This window comes from Lonchura striata, chromosome 7 (genome assembly GCF_046129695.1).
Source record: "Lonchura striata isolate bLonStr1 chromosome 7, bLonStr1.mat, whole genome shotgun sequence".
Classification (NCBI taxonomy): Eukaryota; Metazoa; Chordata; class Aves; order Passeriformes; family Estrildidae; genus Lonchura; species Lonchura striata.
The window spans coordinates 4,172,085-4,195,057 of NC_134609.1; the positions used below are offsets into that span (position 1 = coordinate 4,172,085).

The 22,973-nt window shown below is 37.3% G+C and overlaps 1 protein-coding gene and 1 long non-coding RNA gene across 2 annotated transcripts in view; both read left to right on the forward strand.

Annotated features, from left to right (window-relative positions):
- Positions 1 to 21,877, forward strand: part of CCDC6 (coiled-coil domain containing 6) — a 50,618-nt gene extending 28,741 nt beyond the window's left edge. The window contains exons 4-9 of the mRNA XM_021535204.3: positions 2,680 to 2,783; positions 4,437 to 4,597; positions 7,067 to 7,223; positions 10,394 to 10,494; positions 14,264 to 14,388; positions 16,729 to 21,877. Of these exons, the coding sequence (XP_021390879.1) occupies positions 2,680 to 2,783; positions 4,437 to 4,597; positions 7,067 to 7,223; positions 10,394 to 10,494; positions 14,264 to 14,388; positions 16,729 to 16,920 (840 nt within the window). The 3' untranslated portion in view covers positions 16,921 to 21,877. The remainder of the gene's footprint in view (positions 1 to 2,679; positions 2,784 to 4,436; positions 4,598 to 7,066; positions 7,224 to 10,393; positions 10,495 to 14,263; positions 14,389 to 16,728) is intronic.
- LOC110473002 (uncharacterized) lies at positions 14,395 to 15,739 on the forward strand. The gene is made up of 2 exons (XR_002465799.2): positions 14,395 to 14,638; positions 14,739 to 15,739. It is a non-coding gene; the product is annotated as an uncharacterized LOC110473002 (long non-coding RNA).
- Positions 21,878 to 22,973: the final 1,096 nt, after the last annotated feature.

The following is a 22,973-nucleotide window of genomic DNA, read 5'->3' on the forward strand; positions in this document are numbered from 1 at the left end:
TGGGATAGTGGGCATAGGCAGAGATGAGCATATTCAACTTTGATTTGGAAGACCTCCATTTCAGGGGGGAACAGTTGTGCTTTTTAATGAGTTGGCAACACATTGACAAATTAATAATACAGACATACATGTAAAATGGATATTTTAGCTGCATTTTGAAGTAAAGTAGGTGCATGTGTGAGAGAGAAGAAACACAAGTGAGCAGTGAGGAAGGTTAAAAGGAATTCTACTCTTTCTCTGAAGGGAAGGGTAAGGTCTGAAAAGCAAGCAATACTTCCTTGTTTTCTTGTTTTAATGGTTAAAATTTGGTGATGCTTGATTGTAGCTCTGAATCCCTGTAGTGATACTAGTATTGACAGAGCTGCTGGCTTGGTCCTGAGCATAATCCTATCCTGTTTATTTTATTTCAAAATACTACCACATTGCTAAAAAAGTCATTGGTGGAGCACATTTCAAAGTACACCTGAAACTATTGAGTACCAAGCCAAATAATACCAATTCTTTGAATTCACAGCTCTCAACAGACTGCTGCAGTTGCTTCTGCTGTAGGTGCCATTCAAGGTGCTCTTCCAAGCTTTGAAATCCTGACAGTGGCAGAAACTGGCACAACACTCATGACCAGGAAAGGAAGATCCTTGTTTCCAGTATGTTTTCATATTGCTGGAAATGTGGAGTTCCAAATCTGTTTCACCTAGTTTCTTTGGTGTTTTGTCAGAGCAGCTTCAGGGCACAACACAGAGCTTGTTTGTGTATTGTTGCTGATGGTTTGACTTGGCCATTGTGCACACTCGCCTACAAGCAGATTTATAATTAATGGATTTCACTGCCTTGGTGATGGTTGCTATAATATTAAATGTAATCTTAGGTTTTTCAAATCCAGGCTTATAAATAATTCACTCTGTCTTTAAATTCCAATGTGTTCTTCTTCCTACCATTAAAAGATCCAAATTTCTTTTCACCTGTATGTTCTTGTGGGCTTGTTTGTTGCTAGATCAACACATAGCTGTAAAAAGACTGAGTTCAGGCCATGCTGTATTGAAAACCATTGCTGCAAAGATCATAACTTTATTATGCATGAAGACTTTTTTCATCATGTGATTATCTAGATAGCTGTGCAATGTAGTGGAGATCTGGGTTTTACTAATGTAGAAGCACAGTGTGCAGACTGCCAGGACATTTTCTGTATGTTCCCTCTGCATGTTCCCAGCCCCAGGCGTTGGCCAGACTGGCTGAGGAGCCCCGAGGCAGAGTGCCCTGTGCTCCTGGGGCTGAGCCCTTTGCTTTCCTGCCCCTCCTCCTCCAGCTGTGTGGGGAACCAAGTGTTGCTCAGGATCCACATTCTCATCCTCGTGGGGAGGCTGAAGCATGTTGCTTCTGACTTCTCTTTTACTGAGATGTGGGTTCCCTGAGCTGTTAATGTACATCTGGAAACTCAAACATGGAAAGATTTGCTAGACAATGTTTCTAAGTATGTTCCCTATTACTCATCAACATATGTCTGCTTCTGCTCACAGTAACTAATTCCTCTAACCTTTAAAGGAGAAAGTTGTACATTCATTAAACTTGCACTGGTACCTGAAGTATATAAATTTGTATTTTGTTTGGTTTTCTCAGCATTAATTTAGTGGTTAGCATGAATAGTTTACAGATTTAGGGGCTGCAATAACCCTTCAGCCAGTGATGTAATAAATGGAAAATGCTTATTTCTGTTTTCGGTCTTTCCATTTTCTAATGTGAGATTATTCGCCCAGCAGAAAAGTGGTGTTAACTAAGCTTAGCTTGGAAAAATGCTTCCATGCTGTTTTCCATCTGTAAAGGTGTTGATATGTTCTCAAATATTTTGTTATTGACAACTTCTTGAGTTCAGCTGCATTGCTACAGAGTAAGATCAGCTGTGCCTCTTAATATTCTCCTTTCTTAATAATACTTGCATTGTATTTCTACTTAAACTCTAATAATAGTTTTCTTTATGTGTGGGTCTACATTACATCTTCTTTTATTAACTTTAGAGTAGAAAGTTGTACATTTTATCTTTTATTAACTTGCAGTAGAATCAAGAATGCTTGCTCACACAGTAAGTGTATGTGATTAATGTCAATTTAAGCTTTTAAATTTATAAAGCCATTGCGAAGATAGAATTACATTTGTTTTGCTAAGTAACACTTAAGGCAGTTCACGTAACCTTTACTATTTTTATGTCCTTTACCTAACACTAGGCACACAAGGCAAACATGACTTTTCTTCCATTTCTGAATTACTTAACTGTGGTTCTTCCACTAAAAACTGGAAAACTTTTAAAACCATCTCTTAAACTTTTAAAAAGAATAGACATTGCTGTAGTGAACAGTAAATACAGTTTGAATTTCACAGATTCATGGTATAGGAGATGTTTTTAAATAGGTTTGTCATGTCATCAGTGCCTGTATGTCCAGGGTTCATGCTACTGCTTATTGTCCAGGGACAAGTTCTCTGAGAAGAACTTGTGTTAAGGAGATAACAACTGTGCAACTACTGAATCTCTTGATTTTTCCAGGGTATTGTACCTGAATTGTGTCTCTTCTTCCCCTTCTCCTCACTCCTGTGAAGCATTATATAAAATTAATGTTGGAGCTTTCCTAGTGACAGTTCCTTGCAAAAAATCCATGCCCATCATTTTTGCTAATGGTTTTTCCTCTCCAGCTAAGACGTGAGAAGATTGACCTTGAAAACACTTTGGAGCAGGAACAAGAAGCACTAGTGAATCGTCTCTGGAAGAGGATGGATAAGCTTGAAGCAGAAAAACGGTTTGTCTTGTTACATGCACTCCTTACTATGGGAGAGGTTTTTAATAATCATGTTCTGGATTAAATATGTTCATCTGTCCCACTAGAGTTGTCTAATCTGTGACAACCTGGAAGATGAAGCAGTTGTAAAGTTCCTTGTTAGCATGATGTCACATCACTGATTGCTTAAAATAAAACTAACCAGTATAAGAAATTACCTGGGAAAGACTGAAGGAATTTATTGAATTTTTTCAGATGCTTATAGTCTCTTTTTAAAGTTTCTGGTTTGTGGTCAGCTTTAAATTCATGGTATTTTACTATGTTTGTTATATGAGAAGTGGTTGTTTCTTCCATCTGCTTAAAGAAGACTTCAGCTTTTCCTCAGTGGTGTGCACTCATGTCATTGAGACTTCCCAATGGTTCTTTAGAAGAACTTAAGACAGTGACTCTTTAAATTATTGGAACAGCTAAAATTAAAAATACGTATGAAGGCAACCATCTCTTAAATGTTACACTAGAAAGAACTCAGTTTGAGGAAGAAGTAGAAGAGAATAATGATTATTAATACCTGATTTTTTAATGTATTTATTGTTATGTTAATGTGACCCTTTGAATCTTGGCTGGAGCATTAGAAAGCACCTGAGGCTGCTTGAACTGCAGGTTTTGTAGTTTTATTTTACAGAGCCCTGCTGTGTGGAAGGTGCTCTGAAGAGCTACATGTGATATTCAGCAGTGGTAAACCCATAGCAGGATGAGCCTTTGGTAGGATTTTTGCATATTTTAGATTTAAAGCCTTCTTTAAGGCAAACCATTTCTGGTTTGATTTATTTCAGACTGTGCCCTTGCCTTTGAGGCACTGTGCTGGAATCAGCCCCTGCTTTTGCACTTTGTATGGTACATATAAATACTGCACTGTGCAAGAGGCACAAATCTGCTCTTCAGGGCAGGGTTGGATCTGGCCTATCAACACGTTCCCTCTAAAGTTTCATGCTTTCAGGGTGGAAAATACTCCTATGTTACCTCCAAAAAACATAATTTAGAACCTTTAATATCTACCATGTGCTTATTTCATAACAGAAGTTCATTAGGCCTGAATTTACCATAATTTATTTGAAGTGTTTGAAACCTTGACTGTAATACCTTTTGGTTTGGAAATTAAAAAAAAAAAAGGGAGTCTCTTTTACTGTCCTTCAGAAAATATCTGTGAAATTCTTTTGATAGTAGTGAAATGCAGAAAAGCTGTGTTTCAAGACAGACATACTTTACTCATCATTAATCTTCACTATGTGTCCTTTCTTCAAGAACATAAATGTAAAAACTCGTAAGAGATTAAATGAATTCTCTTAGCAGAAATTTTGTGTAATAAGTAGTGTTTAAGGACAAAACTGGGGTAGCTATTTATAGTTTAAAATTTGTTTTTCCTGAACGATATGTTGTAACAGTTTGTAATATCAATGTCTGAATATGTTAGAAAATTCTTCTGTACTAGGACAAGAAATTTTACCTTCTTTGAGTTAAAAAACAAGCATTGTAACTTCTCCCCAATTTATCTCCCCATAAACAGAAGTTAAAATAAACCCTACATACCTTTCAGAATCCTTGCAATGGTGTTCTTGGGTATACAAGAGTTTTTCATTAGAATGGAAGGTAAAGTTTGCACTATTTTTCATACAGAATTTTGCAGGAGAAATTAGACCAGCCAGTATCTGCTCCACCATCTCCCAGAGACATATCAATGGAGATAGACTCTCCAGAAAATATGATGAGACATATCAGGTTTTTAAAGAATGAAGTGGAAAGGTTAAAGAAACAGCTGAGAGCTGCACAGTTACAGCGTGAGTAAACAACTTGTTTCAAATCTTCTGAAGTTTTTTGCATTGTAAGATTTTTATATGTACTTTGAATTTAAGGTAGCAGTGGAAAAAAATGGGGCAGGTTTGGAATACAGCATTTTCATAATTGCAGTGTTATTGCTTGTTGATGTATTTATCCTGTAGTTTAGGGGGCTCTTTATCTTTACTAAAAGGGTGTCTAAAATAATCAAAAATTATCTTTGACTATTTTGTGCCAGAAAAAGATGTATCTATCTTTTTTTTCAGAAACTTAGCAGTATTTCAGGTACAAAATTTTCAAAACATATTTCTTGCCTACTTTGTAGGAGTCATGTTGCAAATTAAAAATTACTCAAAAAATTAACAGCTAGTGAAATAAAGATCAGCTGTATATAAGAATTTCACTTGTTAATGATTGTGGCAACCTCAGGCAGCTGTAGCACAGAATAGCAGCATTAATTTGCTGTGTCCTTTCCTGTGTAAGATGGCTTGGAAGCATAAAGAGCTGTAGAAGTCATCAGGATCCTGCTGTGCAGAGCTGGGGCCCCTTGCCCAGTGCCCAGGCAGGGACTGAGCACTGGGCTCAGCTGCCAGCAGGCTGCTGGCACCTTCCTTGGACTTTGCAGTGCCAGTCCTTCATTCCTTCCTGGAATCCAAAATTCCTGTCTGAGCATCAGCATTGTGCCTGGTTCTGAGTCAGTGGTGTTGCAGTGCAGTTGGAGAGTGAGTGGATACCTCAGCACATGGCCAGAAAAATCTGGGCAAATGAGAACAGTCAGGATCATACCCCTCTGGCAAGGATTATTTCAACCTCCGTTTAGAGAAGGAGCTTGCTAGAGGCAGCAGCCTTCCTTCAAGACACAGATGATGGATCAGGAGTGCTCTTTTGCAGAGACCTTGTGCACAAGTTTGTGACATTAATAATTTGTGGCTGTTAAAAGAAGATAAGGACGGTTAATCTTTGTACTTGAAAATTCTGCACTGCAGCCTTCACTTACTAAAGTTCAGAACAAGAGCAAGGCCTTAGATTAAAAGTACTCTTTGTGCAAATCCAGCCTAATTAATTTCAAGTATCCTCTATTTTTAAAGTGGTTTCTTTTTGAACTACTGTGATTCAGAGTAAAAAATTGAAAGCATTAATGTCAAATTTACATTGAAAATAAGAGCTAGGTTTAGAAGGACTCTCCCCCTTTGTGAATAGGTTTAACAGAACTGCAGTACAAATAGGAGATCTGGTAGGAGTGGTGGATATGTCAGCCTGCAAGCAGAGGATGAAACTGAAATGCAGTTTTCAGATTGGTGTTTGTAATAAATGGTCATTAGAGAACCTCTAGTAGTAGTCTTAAGTACTTAATGAAATCTGCTTAGAAATTCTGATATTTGTATTAAATTTTTTACTTCTGAAACACTTCTAGGGACTGGTTTGGTATGATAATAGTGTGCAAGAGGTGACACTGTTACATTTAAAAGTTTTATTAACACAGAAGAGAGATAAATCACATGTTGCTAATAGTTTGGGAACAGATTTCTAAAACAGGAATATTCTTAACCTTGAAGGTTGTTGCATGAAGGAGTGATGACAATGCATGATGAATTGTTTTGGCTTTTCTTAATGTCAGGGATTTAACTGCAAGACTGCTTAAACATTACAAAATCTCACAAAATACATTGTGTATCTCATAAGTCTTCATCACATATTCAATTTTATTTAAGTAATCTGTCACAAAGCTTTGTAACTTTTCGTAATTTGACTTTATCACCTTAAATAATCTGTGGTGCCAGACCATTTAAGTGATGTTTGCTGAACTTGTTTTGAACTGACAACTCAAATTGCCCTTTGATGTAGAGTAGACCTCTTATTGGCTTTTAACATTAAAATTGAATATAATTTTAATATTAGTATTTTAATATTGTTACATGTTCTGTTGGACAGTTTCTGTGATAAGATGCGTAATTGAAAGAGTGCTGTAGAATATATATAAGGTAGCGATTTTAATACAAGTTTGAGTTTGGAGTTTCAGAACTTGTGCTTCCTCCTTCAGAATGAAAGTATACCTTTAAAATAATTGATTCAGTGCTTTGCTGGAAAATCTTTGTAAATGTGGCATAGCATTATTTTAATGGAGCAGGAATCAGTATTTTTTCTTAATGGTTTTAGTAATGTTTTCTTAATAAAATTTTTCTTTCTTTTCAAATTTATTTTTAAAAATACTTTTGGGTCATGGTTGTGAGTTTTGTTTGTTGTTCTTACATTTTGTTTTCAAACTTGGTGTCAAACAGTAGTTTATTTTAGCAGTTACTATTTGAATTAGGCTTTGAACTAATGACTTAGAGGTGAAAATTTTCAGTGATCTATCCTGAGCATTTTCTACACCTTCATCTTGAAGTGTTAGAGTAAAATTAGGCACAACATATTCGGCTGCCTGAGAAATTGAATTTTAATCAACTTTTTACCAAAACGATGAATTTCAGATTCAGAGAAGATGGCACAATACTTAGAAGAGGAGCGACATATGAGAGAAGAAAACTTGAGACTTCAAAGGAAACTCCAGAGGGAAATGGAACGTAGGGAAGCTCTCTGCAGACAGCTGTCAGAAAGTGAATCCAGCTTAGAAATGGATGACGAAAGGTTTGTATTTTTTTGGCCATCTAGATGTGTTGGACTTATTTATCAGTATTTATACTTTTTGAATATTATAGAATAATTTTAGAAGTAACTTGTATGTGGGTTTAATATGCACATCAAATTCCAGCGTTGTCCAGGAATTTTATCAGTGTTGCATTAGTTTTAACACTGAGTAAGAAAATATTTCTATCTGAAGATTGTTTGGGGCTTTGATAATATATATTGAAATAAATACAGCTGTGGAGTTGAAAATCAAGATAATTTGTTCACAACACTCTTGTTTTGCTCCTACCTTGGTAGCTGCAAGGAATTATGTGAGGTAGGGACAGCATCTTTACTTGGGACTGATTTATCCTTTGCAGAAAATAAAATATGTTCAGCCAAATACAAAGGGATACTGTGTAAAACCTTTGAGAGAGGAAGCATTTCCAGAACTATTGGGTTATTCTTGATGTACAAACTATAACATCCTTGATTTGTTTGTCTTTATTGCGAGCTGCTTTGCTTGCCCTGACCTTACTTGAGTTTTTCATGGTTTATATTGTGCCTTTTAGTGTTTTCTCACATCATAGAAATATGACAGTGTTCTATCTTGAAAGAGGATTTAAGTACATTTTGGATAAAACATTCTTAGTTCTTACCAAATGCTCATTGTTTGGTTGTATTGTTGTATAGTATTTTGGATTTATGGTGGTCCTTTAGAATAAATAAAAAAGTTACTCTGTGCGGTGTATTTTTTCTGATACTGAGAGATTTATATTTCCTCTTGGGTCCTTAATATTTTGTTATAAGATGTAATTTACCAGAAACAAAGTACCAGATACTTTGTGGTAAGGAGTACCCTTAAAGCTCAGAGTAGTGTGTTCATTCTAATGAAACACCAAGGTAACTTGACCTATATAGCATTGGCATCTGGTATTAAGATGTAGCAAATGCTATATAAATTAAATTGTTATAAATAGGGGATTCTGAGCTTGGATATTTTTCTTATTAGGCTTACCTTTTCTTCCACTATTTACAGTGTAATGGAAGTACAGTCAAAATCTAAATCTATGAGAATTACCAGTATTAATCCAAAATTATAGAGTTTCCTAATATTTTTTTATTGCCGACTTGTAAGTAGTGGTAACCAGGAAAATGGAGGAAAATTTGATTAACTATTCTTTACTTTTAAGAAATTGTCATGTTTGACTTTTCTGGTACTACAAAGACCTGACAGAACACCTCCAAATGAAGTGTTTGCAGTGTAAGTAACAGAAAGCAAAGTGAAGGACAAAAGAGGCATTAGTAATTAGCCTGAGAAGATGCAAAATATTTGTGGAGCTATATGCCATCATGGTTTTAAAACGTTGATTTTTGTCAGCTAACATCTTCCTAAAAATGAGGGTGGTGATGGGTCAGCTATCCATTTCTTGCAGTTGCATTCTGTTAGCTGATGATAAGTATTGCTTGTAACTGAGGGTAGGTGAAGATGCTCTCGTGAATGTAAAGGACACAGCTCTCCCAAAGCCTCTTTCTCCAGAACAGCAATTTGTCTTAACCCTCCATCCTATTCTTTGGAGTAGCAGGGTAATACCTGAAACCAGGACACATGCCAATGGGGTGCTGCTGTTCCACATCACCTGAGCCAGGTGGTGGGATGACTTTGAGGAAACTCTGTATGGATTGCAAGGGCATTAAATCAGAGATGCTGCCTTGCTGGAACTCACACACTGGTCTGCATTGGAACCCACTGTGTGTTGCAGGGATAGCTTAGTTCAGTTTAACTAACCTTGCCACTGGTAGCTCTTTAAAAAACTTATATATTTAATTAAACCCTAATATATTAGTTTTTTAGTTTTCTGTTGTTCTTTATTGCAGCTACTTTTTTTTACCTGGTCTACCCAAATTCAAACCAACTTCGGTATTACTACACACCAAGCCTGTGCTAGGGCATGTGGCTTGTTAACTCTGAATATCCTGGTTAAACACCAGCAAGATGCAGTATCAGAATATGTTTCAAATAGTCTATGAACAGACCTCAAAGTAGTCATTGTGAGTTCCATCAAATAGGAGTAATTTTAATGCTGTTCCGTGTTACTGGTTTTATTTATTATGATGGGGAAGTAAATGCAGCTACTAAGAATTCCTGAGAACATACTGGTAGAAGAGGAGACAATTAAGTCAAAGGGCTCTTAGGTAGCAAATATGGCCTGCTGTTCTGCTGTGTCCAATAAAGAAACACAGCTGAATCTAATAATATAAACCCATGTGCACTGTTTTTCAGCCACATGGAGAAGGTGAGCAGGAGGACATCTAATCTAGAGTGACTGGAAAATCTAACGGAGAGTGCCTAAGCAGCTCAACCTGAGACTGCCAACCTAGTGCTATGGGGAAAAACCCACAAAATCTCTTGAGATAAAAACAGTGAGTGGCAGTTAGGAGCAATTGGTGTCATTGTTATTCTTTTATATAGCACTTGATATCCATGAAGAAGCTTCAGTGTAGTCAGTGAATGAAGGACAAATAAATATCACTAAAATTATTACAGCTGGGGAAAAATGCCTTGCCTCAGGTTCTGTTCTATTCAGCTTATCATAGTTAAGTGTGGGATGTGTCCTGCAACACAGCCTGAAAGTACCTTTAGTGAGGTGGTCCTGGGTTGAAAATGTCTCTCTTCCAGTGGCAGAAAATGGGATGAGCAAATGTTTAAATGTTGGGACGAGAGGGATTCAAGTAGGAAACAGGACATGTTTTTAATGCTATGGCTGATCAGCTGTTGGAACAAATTGTTAGTACTTTAATGATTTCTTCACCCTTTTTCATGATTTCAGATAAGTGCTGAATGCCTTTCTGGAAGATACACTCCAGCCAACCAAGCTTTTGAGTTCAATGTAGAAATGATGTGTGAAGTGCAAGAATGTAGAATGGGTCAGATTGGACATGGTTTACATCTCTGACCTTAATACATGCTCTTTAATCATACACTACTTATATGGTTTTAACTGCAAATGCCTAAGAGAAGTCCAGCTGCTTCCATGGAAAGTTAAGCCAGTGTCAGCAATGACCAGAGTTCCTGTCATGACTTCCTAATGTGATTCTTATGGGAATTGAAAAAAAATCACAGTGAAACATTTAAAACATGGCACATTTTAAAAGGTTTGATCTAATTATTCTTTGCCTTTTTTTGTTAGATATTTTAATGAGATGTCTGCACAAGGATTAAGACCTCGCACTGTGTCCAGTCCTATCCCTTATACACCCTCACCAAGTTCTAGCAGACCTATATCACCTGGTAAATATTTAACCCAGTTTCTAAAATTATTGTATGCATCACATAGTAACGTGCCCTATTAATATATTTAGGTCAGTAGCCTTTCAAATCTAGTTTGGAGAAAAAAATCCTGCATCATAAATGCAAGAATAGTTTTGCCTTAGGTGTTTTCTAGTGCAGCATGTTCTTGGATGGTGACCAGATATTCTATATTTCAGATCTGTGGACAGATATTGAAGATCAGTTAAGTAGCTATCACTTGAACTTTATTTCTTTTTTCCTCTTTTTTTCTCTCTTGCTGTCTTTTTTTTTCCCCCTCCCTTCCCACACAAGTTTTGCAACAGGACACATAATTCAAATGGATTTCTAGAGTCTGATGAAGAGCTAGTAATTAATTAGACTGATACTGTGCTCTGAATCAAAACTTCTTAGAGAAGTTTAATTGTGAACATGTTGGAAAAAAAAGTCAATTTACATTTCAGTAGAGAAATTACTTTTGTACTTCTGCTATTTTCTATTATTAGACAATAACTGTTAAATTAATAATTCCTGTCTCACAAACTTTGTATAACAGAGGCAAACAAACTTTTTCTGAGTTTTTAATTACTGAATATATTTTAAGTCAAGTGAAATGCATTTGTGTTACTAACACATTTATTGACTGAAATTTAAAATCCCTTAAAATTGCACTTGAACATTCAAGTTGTTGGCTGTGGGTATTACATGGTGGTCACAAAAAACCATGTACATAAAGAAGTTAATTGTGCATGCCTGGCTTTTTCATGTGCACCTCTAGAACCTGCCAGGCAGATGAGATGTGCTCTGTGTTGACACAAGATGGGAATGAGACATTTTATTACACAGGTCTGCTAGAACATAAAATGTCTTTAGATCCTTGAATTTTCAAGGTTGACTGTGGTTTCTCAAAGGACTATAAATAGTTTTCATCCAGGTGTTGGACGTGTGAAAACCAGCTATGGCCATAAGCCATGTTATGATGTTAGAGATGAGCAGTGTGACTATGAGTTTTCAGAAGGTTTTTGTGTTTCTGAAATGAGCCAAATGACTTGACTTTCAGTGTTTTGCCAGGTGTGTTACCAAGAAAATGATACACATTTTCTTACCCCTTTCCTGTAAGTGGGTGTACAGCAGTGTAGTTGTGCCAAGAGCTGCTCTGGAGGAACAGCTCCTTTGTTTGTGTTTCTCTGTGTGCAGCCTTTGTAACAGTACAGTGTCCAGCTGCAGGTTGGATCTGCAGTCACATAGGGGTTAGAGCAGCTCTGTGGGACAGATTACTTGCTAACTTACAGGCTTGCATCTTACATTACTTAGCAGTGCACCCTGTTTAGGTGCTGATGTGTCAGTGAAGGAGAACTCTGTCAGTTTATTCCTATGCTGAGACTGAAGTGCATTCCTTGTTCCCTGTGAACTTGATTTTCCATCAGTAGTTGATACAAGAGTGAGAATTTTATCTCACAGACAGAGTATCCTGAAACACACTCTGAAGCACAGCTGAAATTATTGTTTCTAACAGAGTTTAGGAGTTTGAGAATTTTGGTGTGGTAAATGTTCCAGGCTAGCTTGTCTGCACAGGCAGCTGCATTAATCTCCTTTACATCTGATAAATTAATATCAGCACTTTGGAAGTGTCAGACTTCAGAAAAATAGAAGCTGCAGTTTGTTAGAGAACTAATGAGATCAATAGGGAATTTTGTAGAGCTGTCTGGGACAAATGAATGCAGTAATGGATGAAAACAAAAAGGTTTTGAGAGTATTTTGTATCTAAAGTAGTAGAGTAAGATGATGCCAGAAGTATCAGCACAGAATAATAAAACAGCTGTATGTTGCATCAAGTATTTGTATGACTTGGCGTATTTCATTCAGGAAATGACGTGCCTTGAATATATGGAAGCAGAATATTTGTAACCAGTTAGAAATGCTGTAATTTCATGTGGATAGCTGATTGAATGGATCTGATTCTGGCTTCTGAATCCCAGAGTCTTTTGTGCCTGCATGGCTTGGGATACTACTTTTGAAGACTCTTTGAAGCTGAGATTCTGCTGAGATTTCTTGCACAGATCACTGTGCTAGAAATCTTCTAGAACTTTGAAGATAGTGTAATTACTGTTACTCCTAGGCAGCTGGGGATTAGTTGTTCTAATTACCAGTTAGTCTTCAGCGTAGATACTGTTCTGTGCTTTGCCTCTAGGCTAGATAGATGTGTCAGGCTGCAGAGATGAACTATCCTGAATGTATGTGCAGTGCTCTGGTTTTGTTTCTTTGGCTGCCATGTAGACTTCCATTTGTCAAGCTTGTGGAGCTGGATTTATTCCAAAGCAGTTCAGAATTGCCACGTTACAGGGGTGGCTCTGTTTTGCCCATTATTTCTAGGCTCTTACCTCTGACTGACTGCGTTGTCACCTCCCTGAACATTGACCTGTTTCTATCCTTGGTGCTTACAAAAGCACTTAAGTATAACACATGTGCTCTACAGATAATTAGATTGTATAGTCACAAGGCAGATTAATTTTGTTGTTACTCTACAGTGGCAGGGATTCCATGGGAGTAACTTGTAATTTGCACCAGACATACATTGAAAATGTAACAGAATCAAACAGAATTGAAGGAAGCACAGGGAGTTTTTGTTACTTCATTTAGTGATCTGAGGCTTGTTCTGTTTTCTTGTCCAGATCTCGTCTCATCTCTTGTAGTCAGAAACACAGGTGCATGCAGGCAGGGATGATGCTGGGTGTTGCTGCAGACACATTGTTCTGTATTAGTTTAGTGTTGAAGTGTGAAAACTGTTAAACCCACTGTGGTGTTATAAAAGTTTTAATAGGCCTTCAGAAATGTTCTTCAGTCATTGTTCTCCAAAGCAGTTGCTTGAGTCTAATTGTAAACAGCTGAGAAAAGTCCTGACTCCTTCCTTATGATATTTTTGTCAAAAAGCAGAAAGGAGCAAAACGTTTTGGAAAATATGCTCTTTTGAGAAACTCAAGCTGTTCAGAATGCTTTAAGTGTGAACTTGAAGCATTTGGCAGTTGCTGTTTCTGTTTTCCTTGGTTAAATAGAGCTGTACAGGAACTCTGCATTTTTATAATTGAGTTCTTACAAAAAGGAAATACTTGGATGAAAGAATTGGATATTTGCAGTTTTGAATATTGGGCTTTCCTAAATGTAGATAAGCAAGTTGCAATTTTAAATGTTAGTTGCTAGCCTAGTCCAGCTAGTAACATTTCCCAGGATGTTTTCATTTTCCCCAACCCAAAGATCTTTAAAATGCTGAGGCAAAAGAGAAGGAAGCCTCGGTTCAGATCTGGTATGCCTTGGAGGAGCCACCTAGATCCAGTTTTTTTGTGGAACCTCATTTTGTGACCCAGTGACCCAGAAGCCTAGATGGCTTCTCCAGCCACAACCTCTCTTCTTCTTCAGACTGTATGTAGTTCAGGGAGCCATTTCCTCCATGGAGAATTGGAATGCTGAATGGAAATACTTATGGACTAGAACTAAGCTACTATAGGAGTCTTACACCATTTATCTTAAGTGAAAAGTTATGTTTAACATTGTATAATATATGTTTTAAACATATGGTAGTATACTACAGGAAAAGAAAATAAATAAGCATCACACTTCTCAGTACAATTAGTATTTTCTAGATGGCTAATCTGTAGTACTTACCAGTTTTTAGGCTATCATTGATTCAGAACCAAAAAATCTAAAAAAACCCCTCACACTTTAGTTTTTAATATCAAACAAGAATGTTGATGTTACCTTGTTTTAACAATTTTAGGTCTGTCATATGCAAGTCACACAGTTGGTTTCACACCACCAACTTCACTGACTAGAGCTGGAATGTCTTACTACAATTCCCCAGGCCTTCATGTGCAACATATGGGACCATCCCATGGTATTACAGTAAGTATTTAAATTAATAAATACTTGTTACCTATATAGTTTGGTTTTTGGAAGTTATGAGCGGTTGTCCTTAAACTTTTTTGCAAAACATTTTTGTAAATGTTTGTTTTTGTCTCCTTACTCCAAGATACCTATTGCTGCTTTCTTCAACCCTGATTTTCCTCTTCACCCCTCAGAAACTGATTCTTTTTGGAGAACCTTGTTTTCTGCAAAAGAATAGGATGTATTATCATCTTAAGGACAGTAATAGGTATCATCTTATGGATCAGCAGGCAGGGTGTGAAAAGTGATGTTCTAAGTTACTAAGCCTATCCCAGGAAGTAAAAACATTGCTTTCATTTTTCTCCTAGTCTCCACCATCTGACGGATGAGTCATCTGAGGTTGCTTCAAGCTCAGGTTTTCTTCAGGATGACACACAATGCTACCATCATGTCACTGTAACAGGCAGTTAACTCTTATTTTCTATTGTCATTGGCAAAGAAGAAAGTTAATATAAACATTTGTTAGGGAAATTTCTCATATCTTTCAACTGAATTTATTTCCTTTTTACCTGCGATGTTTGATGCATTTCCACTTCATTGTGTTTCTTCTGAATATTTGTGGAGTTTCATGAGTAAACAAAGCCTAAATATTAACCATATGGCAGAAATACCTTATGGTTGTTTTGTGTTAAGACCGTTTTGATTTTTCTCAGCGGGTACAGTAGTATGTAAATATTCGTCAAGGTTTTTGCTTATACTTGTCACTCTCAGATGTAAAACCATATTTTATTAGGATTTTTAGTACAATGCTGAAATATGGGTGCTTTTGGTTTAGATGAGTGTGCAAAGGTAATTGTTACAATTTCACTGAGCTACATTGGGTGGGAACACTGTAATGATAGGTAGAACAGAAAGGAAGCTGGAGCTCAGCAGGAAAGTAGAATTCTAGTTGGGGCTCAGCCCATGGCTGTGTGTAACATAAGTTAGTCAGAGGAAGATCTTTATGCTTCTGGGAAACATGGAAACTAACTTTATAAATGAGTTTTTCAAAGAACTTGTTCTGTTTGTTCTCTGTGAAATACTACTTTTTCTGAAACTCCAAATGAATTGAGTCTCTATGAAAAAAATCATCCTGAGAACAAAATACTAATTGTTCAGAGAAAGGTGTCAACAAGCAGCTTATGGGTTTGTCTCAATACTGATACCAGGTCCCCTAATTATATGTATGCAAATGCAATAAATGATACTAAGTGTTTCAGAGGCATCAGTCAGTTTTCAAGAATCTCTTGGATTTTACATATAAGCTTAATCTATTGTACACAGCTTTGCAGAAAAATAGATACAATATATTTGATTTGACTAAACTGCAGTTTCATTCTTGACTCTTCATTTTTGATCTCCATTGCAAAATAATTTTAACTTTACCTTTAGCACATTTGGTATAGAACTGTAATTATGCTTCTCCCCAGAGCTGACCACCTGTGATCAATTAGTAAATATGTGTAGGTGTTTTGTCATGCCATGAGATTGTTGATTAATGCTAACCCAATTGGTAAGTAATGAGCATTTTTGTATCAAAAGTGCAGAAGTTAATGTTGTGGAGTGTGATTTCTATTTTTGCATTGCTAACGTTCAAAGATGATGCTTTTCCTCCTGCCCCATAGTTTGTAAAGATAAAGTGGGATTTAAATCTTTCTGTTTAAATGTACCAGTTGTTGAAAATCTGTGATTTCAGTTGAGGGGGTCTCTCTAACAACTACTTCACTCCTGCAGCTCAAAGCATTGGAATATTTTTTTTGTTCTCCAAAGAGCAGCTTGTATTATACTTTGGTTTTGCTCTAGTGTGTGGGCTAAGAGTCTTTCAGAGAGCAAGAGATTCTGGGCAGACTGTGATACTCAAAACTTTCCCACCCACACTCAGGTACCACATACTTGTACTTCACGTGCCCATAGCATGAAGTCAAGGGCTCCTCAGCACCTACTGGTTGAGCAGGCACAGCTGGGAGATGCTGTGCCTGCAGCATCTCATTTCTTTTTAGGTTGCTGGTCATCACGGGTAAACATATCTGCAGGACATGTCTTGTGTTCATTTCCTGCAAGCTGACAGGAAGGAATGCATTTTCTCTTTGATGTCAAGAGTACTCCCCTTTCCTTTGCTACTCTATTTCAGAGGAAGATTTATTTTATGTAAAAGTTGTATTGTGACTCCTGCAATGTTTTGAAATTTCTTCTTCCCACATAATTGTTCAGACTTCTTTGTGCGATTTTTTTTTTTTTTTGCCTTTGCCAAGTTTAGAGGACTTGCACCTAACATTGTTCAGGAGTGTGTTAAACATAATTTCAATATTTGTTCTGCAGAGGCCTTCACCACGAAGAAGTAACAGCCCCGACAAATTTAAACGTCCCACTCCTCCTCCTTCTCCAAACACGCAGACCCCAGTGCAGCCACCTCCGCCACCACCTCCACCACCTGTGCAACCTCCGGGCCAGGCCGCGGCATCGCAGGCAGCCAATTTTCAACATGCAGTGCATCCCTCCTCTCAGCCTTAGTGCATGTGCTCAGCAGTCTCTATGTCAGAAGTGGACTCATAACACGGAGCAGTTTACTAAAAGCCAAAGGCTTACTTGGCATATTTGGATTTGACTTATTTGCACTGAGGTTATATAGGCTTCACTGTTAATTGTGTTGTAAACGTTTGTATAAAATGCAGCCAGTGTTGTGGGTCTACAACACTAACTTAACAAAGTTTTCCATCAGTGTTTACTTGAACTACATGTATGTCCATTCTCTGGCTGGAACATTTGCTACTCTGTTTGGTAATACGGCATTATGTCGTTTTGCTTGGCTCCAAAGCTTCATTTTCCTGGCTTTTAGGTTTGTAAAATTAAAGGGATACCTTTTTATATTTTTTCATGACAATTTGCAGAAAATGAAAGGCATGATGGGCTACGTGATAAATTCTGAAATATTACAGTGTTTACCAAGCTTATAGAAGATCAGCACTATGTTTCAGTCATTTAAAATATCAGCTTCTAGTGCAAAAGTGAGTCAGACACCCTAATCAGTGCCCAAGACACAAGCTCTCTGGTATTACATAAAAAATAAGCTTAATTCACAGAGGACACATCCATACTTCTCCTGTTTAAAAGCACCTCAAACATATGGTACAGTCAGAACTTTACACTGAGAGAACTGGCTTGTTGGAGTCTGTGGAATGTACAATTTGTGGACCTTAAGATTTGATGATGTCACTTGACATTTCTGTTAACCTGTAAGCTGCCCATACCATGTGCCCTGTCACAGTGACTGTAGGGGAGTGTGGTCCTGCCCACAGGTTACTGAGAGCTGATTCAAGTGTGTGCTCTTGGAATTTTTTGCTGCAGAAGGCGATGTGATTGTAGAGAACAACTGATGATAATTACTTTCTTGTTAAAATATATTCATTGTGATGCCCCTGAAGCAAAGTTTGAACAGGTATTTTAAATGTTCAAAAGTCTCTTGGAAAATGAGATGAGCATAGAGGAATATATTGGCATAACAGCCAAAACTTTGTATTGCTTGGTAGAAACAGAGTACAAGAAAGTAGCACAACATGGCACTAATGAATGCTTATTTAGCAGCCTAAGCCGGTACAATGTAAAAAGAAATGTATTCCAAATACATTCTTTCCATTCATTTAGCACAAATAAATTGGTTTCACTTTGCAGTGGAACGAAGTGTCACTTCTTGATATTGGCATCCTACTCGGTTACATTTTTCTTGAGGTTCCTGTTGAGTACTGGGGTTTATATATTATTGATAATTTTAAATGGTTTACCTCATATATATGGATATGTGGGCCATGGAAAATGACAAGAGAATGTTTATTTTATGAGAATATGTATCTGGCTATAATCAGAGCAGAACATGAGTAATTTATCTTTTGTTTACAAAAGTTTGTTTGACATGCTTAATGCTTTATTAAGGACATTTTTAAGAAGGAAGTACAGCATTCTGGTAGTATACTAATACTTGTACATATAATGTCATTTTTGCCACTCACCTATTCAGTCAGAATTGCAAACTGAAAATCTTTATGAAAATAGTGCTCTAAATCAAAGTTGTAAGTTAAAATAATGTTGTAAAATGTTCCGCTTAAGGCAGATTAGAATTTCTTCACCGTAGCTATGTAGTTTCAGCTCTGAGAGAATTTAGAGAAATGCATATATAGTCTATTACACTTCTTAAACCAATATGGGATCAAGTGCATTATCAAATTACATTACATTAATTATGGTAGTTACTCTCCAGTCAAACAATTCTCAAGATTGTGACAGACCTAAAATTTGACCACTACTTCCACCTGAAAATAATTGACCATAACAGATGCTCAGCTTTCCATAGAGGAAACTCAGCTGTGAGCACTATAATTAAACAGAGCTCCTGAACAAGTGATAGGATTGAATGAGAGAAAGTGACAGATAGTCAGAGGTGGGACTAAGGTGAAGACAGGATCAGCTTAGTTTGATGCTTGTCCTTTTGTAAACATAAGACAAAGAAAAAAATATACTCTTTATTAAGTAGGATTCCAGCTCAAGTATCCCAGAATTTGAATTGGTGCCCTCCTTTCTGAAGTGCTTTGAGATCCTTGGATGTATGGCTCTGTGGAGGGCAATCTCATGGTGGTGGTAGCACAAATGTGGGTGGAAAGGGAAGAGCCTTTGATGGTGTTTTAAGATCTCAAAATGGAAAATTGCCTAGAATAATTTACATTTGAAGCATATTCCAAAACTGAATTTGTGTAACCCAAGTTCAGCTGCTGTTATAAAGTGTCTTAGTGAACTTTCCTTACTGTTCCAGTGGGACTGTTACCAGAAGAAAGTAAAGAACTGACAAATGTATACTAAACCTTGAAAGTGTAAAAAGGCACTAAATTGGCCTTACTGAACTAAGAACGTTGAACAAATATTTGCTTGCAATCAGAAGTGTTAAACTCTATTTGTAGACTTTTTGAATAAGATGAGAAATTGTGCACAACCATCTCCTAATAAATGTAAATGGATTTTCAGTTTTCTTTGTGAATTATAGTCATGAATTATGATTTTGCAGCTGTGATTTTATCAGATCTATATCTGATATCTATATCAGATTTTATCAGACTGGACAAACTCACTTGACAGTGAGGTCCAGCTCACTCTGAAGGCTTGAGTGCTTTGTTGCTCTCAGAAGCACCTGGGTGGTTTTCTGACATCCTTTTCATCACTAATGCCTCTCAGATGCACACTGCATTGTCAATAGTTGTGTAAGTCCCCAGAAGCAATTTCTAGTTGTGTGGAGCATTTTATGAGGGTACCCCTTCACAGCTAAAGATTAAAAAAATAAAATCTACTTTTCAGCTGTTTCAGCGGTGCTTTCCTCTCTGACAATCAAGCAGCTCTCTTTTTGTATTTTCTCTCAAGGGATCTGGCTTGGACACTGGAATGCAGCTGTAGAGCACTAAGGGTTTATTTTATCCATGACTTGTTCCAGTTCTTTGGAAGAAGAGGTGGGACTGTTTGGAGGTAGTCTTCAGCTAAAAGCCAGATAAGACTGTTTTAATTACATGTACTCATCTGAGAGCATATTCCCAAGGACAGAAAATACATCAGAGTTTTTCCAGAAAGTGTTAGTGCTTTTCTATTGGCAATTGGTGTACTGGAGCTTAGCAGAACAGGATTTCTTTCCTGTTAAAATATTTTCATTTAGGAATCCAGCTGCCTGGGTGGAATCCCTGTGCACTTCAGCTGAATGAAAAATGCAGTCCTGGAAGCAATGAAAATGAGAAAGCTTCCTGGGATCTGTCAAGCTGCACTTGTACAGACTACGTGGACTGTTAAATAAATGGAAACTGATCATGGAGACAAATAAAAGCCTTAAATAGTATGTCAGTTGAAGAAACACAGTGTCTCATCCTCTGTGTCAATTATTGCTTTGCTAAGAGGATGCAGCCAGGGACCTTGATTTGAGTTTTACAGTGTTTTTCCTGACCCTAATGCTTAGTTTTACAAGCAGTACAAATTCTAATACTGTTTCAACTCTTTCTGATGTTTCCTTTTTTTCAGTCATGGCAGTCTATTTCTTTTTGATCCTTGGGAGTCTACAGAGCATGGACTATGCAGAGCATATTTCTCCAGTTCAAGCCATCTCATAAGAAACAGAAGGTTTATGAGTGTAAGCTATAAAATTATAATACATGCATATGTTACAACAACCTCCTTGAGAGGAAAGATCTCTCCTCTTGAAGAGAGAGCAAACAGAGCCCCTGAATACCAAATGGACTGTATGCATAGAGACAATCTGGTTTCCTCAGTTCCCTGAGGAGCAGAATTCCTCTCCCAGCCTTTCTTTAATTTTTAACATTTGGATCAAGGTTCTTAAAAATTTAAATTATTTGAAATTCCACGTCTCACTATAACAAGTATTCAGGATACCGTCATGTTAATTTTGGGTAACAACCAAATTAGTTAACAACAATTAGTCCCAGTACAAGCAGAGTTTGAGTCAATGCCTCTATGTAAACAGGAGGAAGTCACTGAACATGGCAGACCGTGGCCTTTACGATGTAGTTAAAGTGGGAGTGTGTGTTCATATAATGATTTATTTTTCTAAGCAGCTGGTTTTGGATTTTAGGTGTGTTCTGAAGAGGAGATAAACTGGAGTTTGGCACTGCATTACAGGCAGCTGCCGCTACTTTAGGGAGAAGAGTGCTTGTGCCTGTTCCACTAGTTGCGCTCCAAAGAAAAGTACTACCTCATCTTTCAGTTGGGAGGATGTGGCCACAGGGTCAGCAAAAATGTAGCTGTGTTAGGATTTGTTCTGCATGTATTACCTGGATGGGAGTCTTTCCTCACTGGAAAGGGGCTCCAGAGGTTATAATGCTTTTGTAGAGGAGGAGTGAAGAGTTAGGACAGATGGTTGAAGTTTGAGTTTGTGGAAATTGTGTCCCTGTAGTAAAACTGCTGCTCAGAGTGCTCTTTTTCTAGGCCTGGAGATTGCCTGTATTAAAACTGGTTTGTGATTTCCATTGAAAAAAATGCTGTGTTGCAGTTCTTCAAGTTTATGACGTTGGTATCTAATTAAAAAACAACAGCAAAAAGTCACTAAATGCAACTCTCCTTTCCACAGAAATATTGGAAGTAGTCTTCTGTGTGCAAAGGTGGGTTTTCTCATGATAAAACACAATTCTGTATCTTTAAACTGGGATGTTTTATTCTAGTGGTAAAACCTAAGCTGTCCAAGGCACTTTACTTTGTGATTGCTGACTTTTGTTTTGGCAGGTGTTTCAGATGAAATCTAAGCCTCCTGTGGAGGAAGAAAAAAATCACCTGACAGCTGTAGACTGTTCCTTTCCTGCAGAAATACAGCGTTTTCCTCAAATGCAAGTGGAACAAGCATCCTTGAGCTTTTCTGAAGCTTATATTTAATTTCAGTACCTTGGTGATTACTCTTGTATCTTTAGAGAATCAATAAAGCCTCATTATAGCTTGACTGGGTGTGTAGCTGGTTGTTCCTATGTTTTTCTGATTCTGGTGAAGGAAGCCTGTTTGAATTTGGATTAGACAATGGCCAAAGTGGAGACTTGTTGAGCATGAATCCAAGTGGTGACTTTAAGAACATTCACTGTGTTGGTGTGGGTCAGAGCTTGTTGTAAGAACCTCAGATAGAAAGAAATTTGGTTTTTTTAGCAGGTTACAGTCTATTCCTGTACTAGCTGTATTATTGCTTTTTTGTATATCTCAAGGTGTTTACATATACTTGTAATTGTTACGATGTGTCTGTAATCAAGCTCATCTGTGCCTTCATGCAGACTTCCAATAAACACTTGATTTTTTTTTGTATTTACTTGTATGGAAGACTACTGGGTGGATGTATATTTTCTTCTTTATCATCCTGTCATCACTGGGAAAAAGAGGAAGAAAAATGAGAACTAGGGGTCAGAGAAAACTGCATGTTTGGTTTTGATGTCTTTGATTCTAGTTGGGCCATTCCTTGTGTCAAATGTCTGAGTGTGTAACCTGGGCAATAATCTGTTCACATAATAAAGTTTGCATAGGAGGTGCTCTTCTCTTTGCATTAGGTGGATATTCAAAGCTCAAAGCATGCTTGACTCCATCAGTTTTGCTTCTGTCTTGGAAGAATGTAGCTATATTTATTGAGTTATTATTGTGGGGAAATTCCAGAGTACCTTTCTGAATTAAACATGTCTGTTTAACTTCTCACAGCTGCCTTCCATGGGAGTTCAGGCTTTTTTTTGCCACAGCAAATGCTGCAGTATTTTTGGTCTTAGCTGACCTCCTTACCTTAGGGTACTTTTCCTTGGGAGGGTGAAGCAGAAGAGGAAAAAGAGTTTCATCTTTTTACCATTTTTTCTCAGTTCATAAGCAAAGAGAGGCATATCTGTACAAAGTTACAGAAAAACATCCTGTGTGTTCTGAGCCAAAAGCGGTACATGGCAGGACAGCTTTTTTTCTAATATGGTATTAACTGTGGGGAGGAGAGAAGGCAAAAAATGTTTCCTTGCCTATGCTAAGGGGTGTGCTGTATATTCTGTAGCTCAGAAAAGTGCTTTTGCTATTCCTTTGTA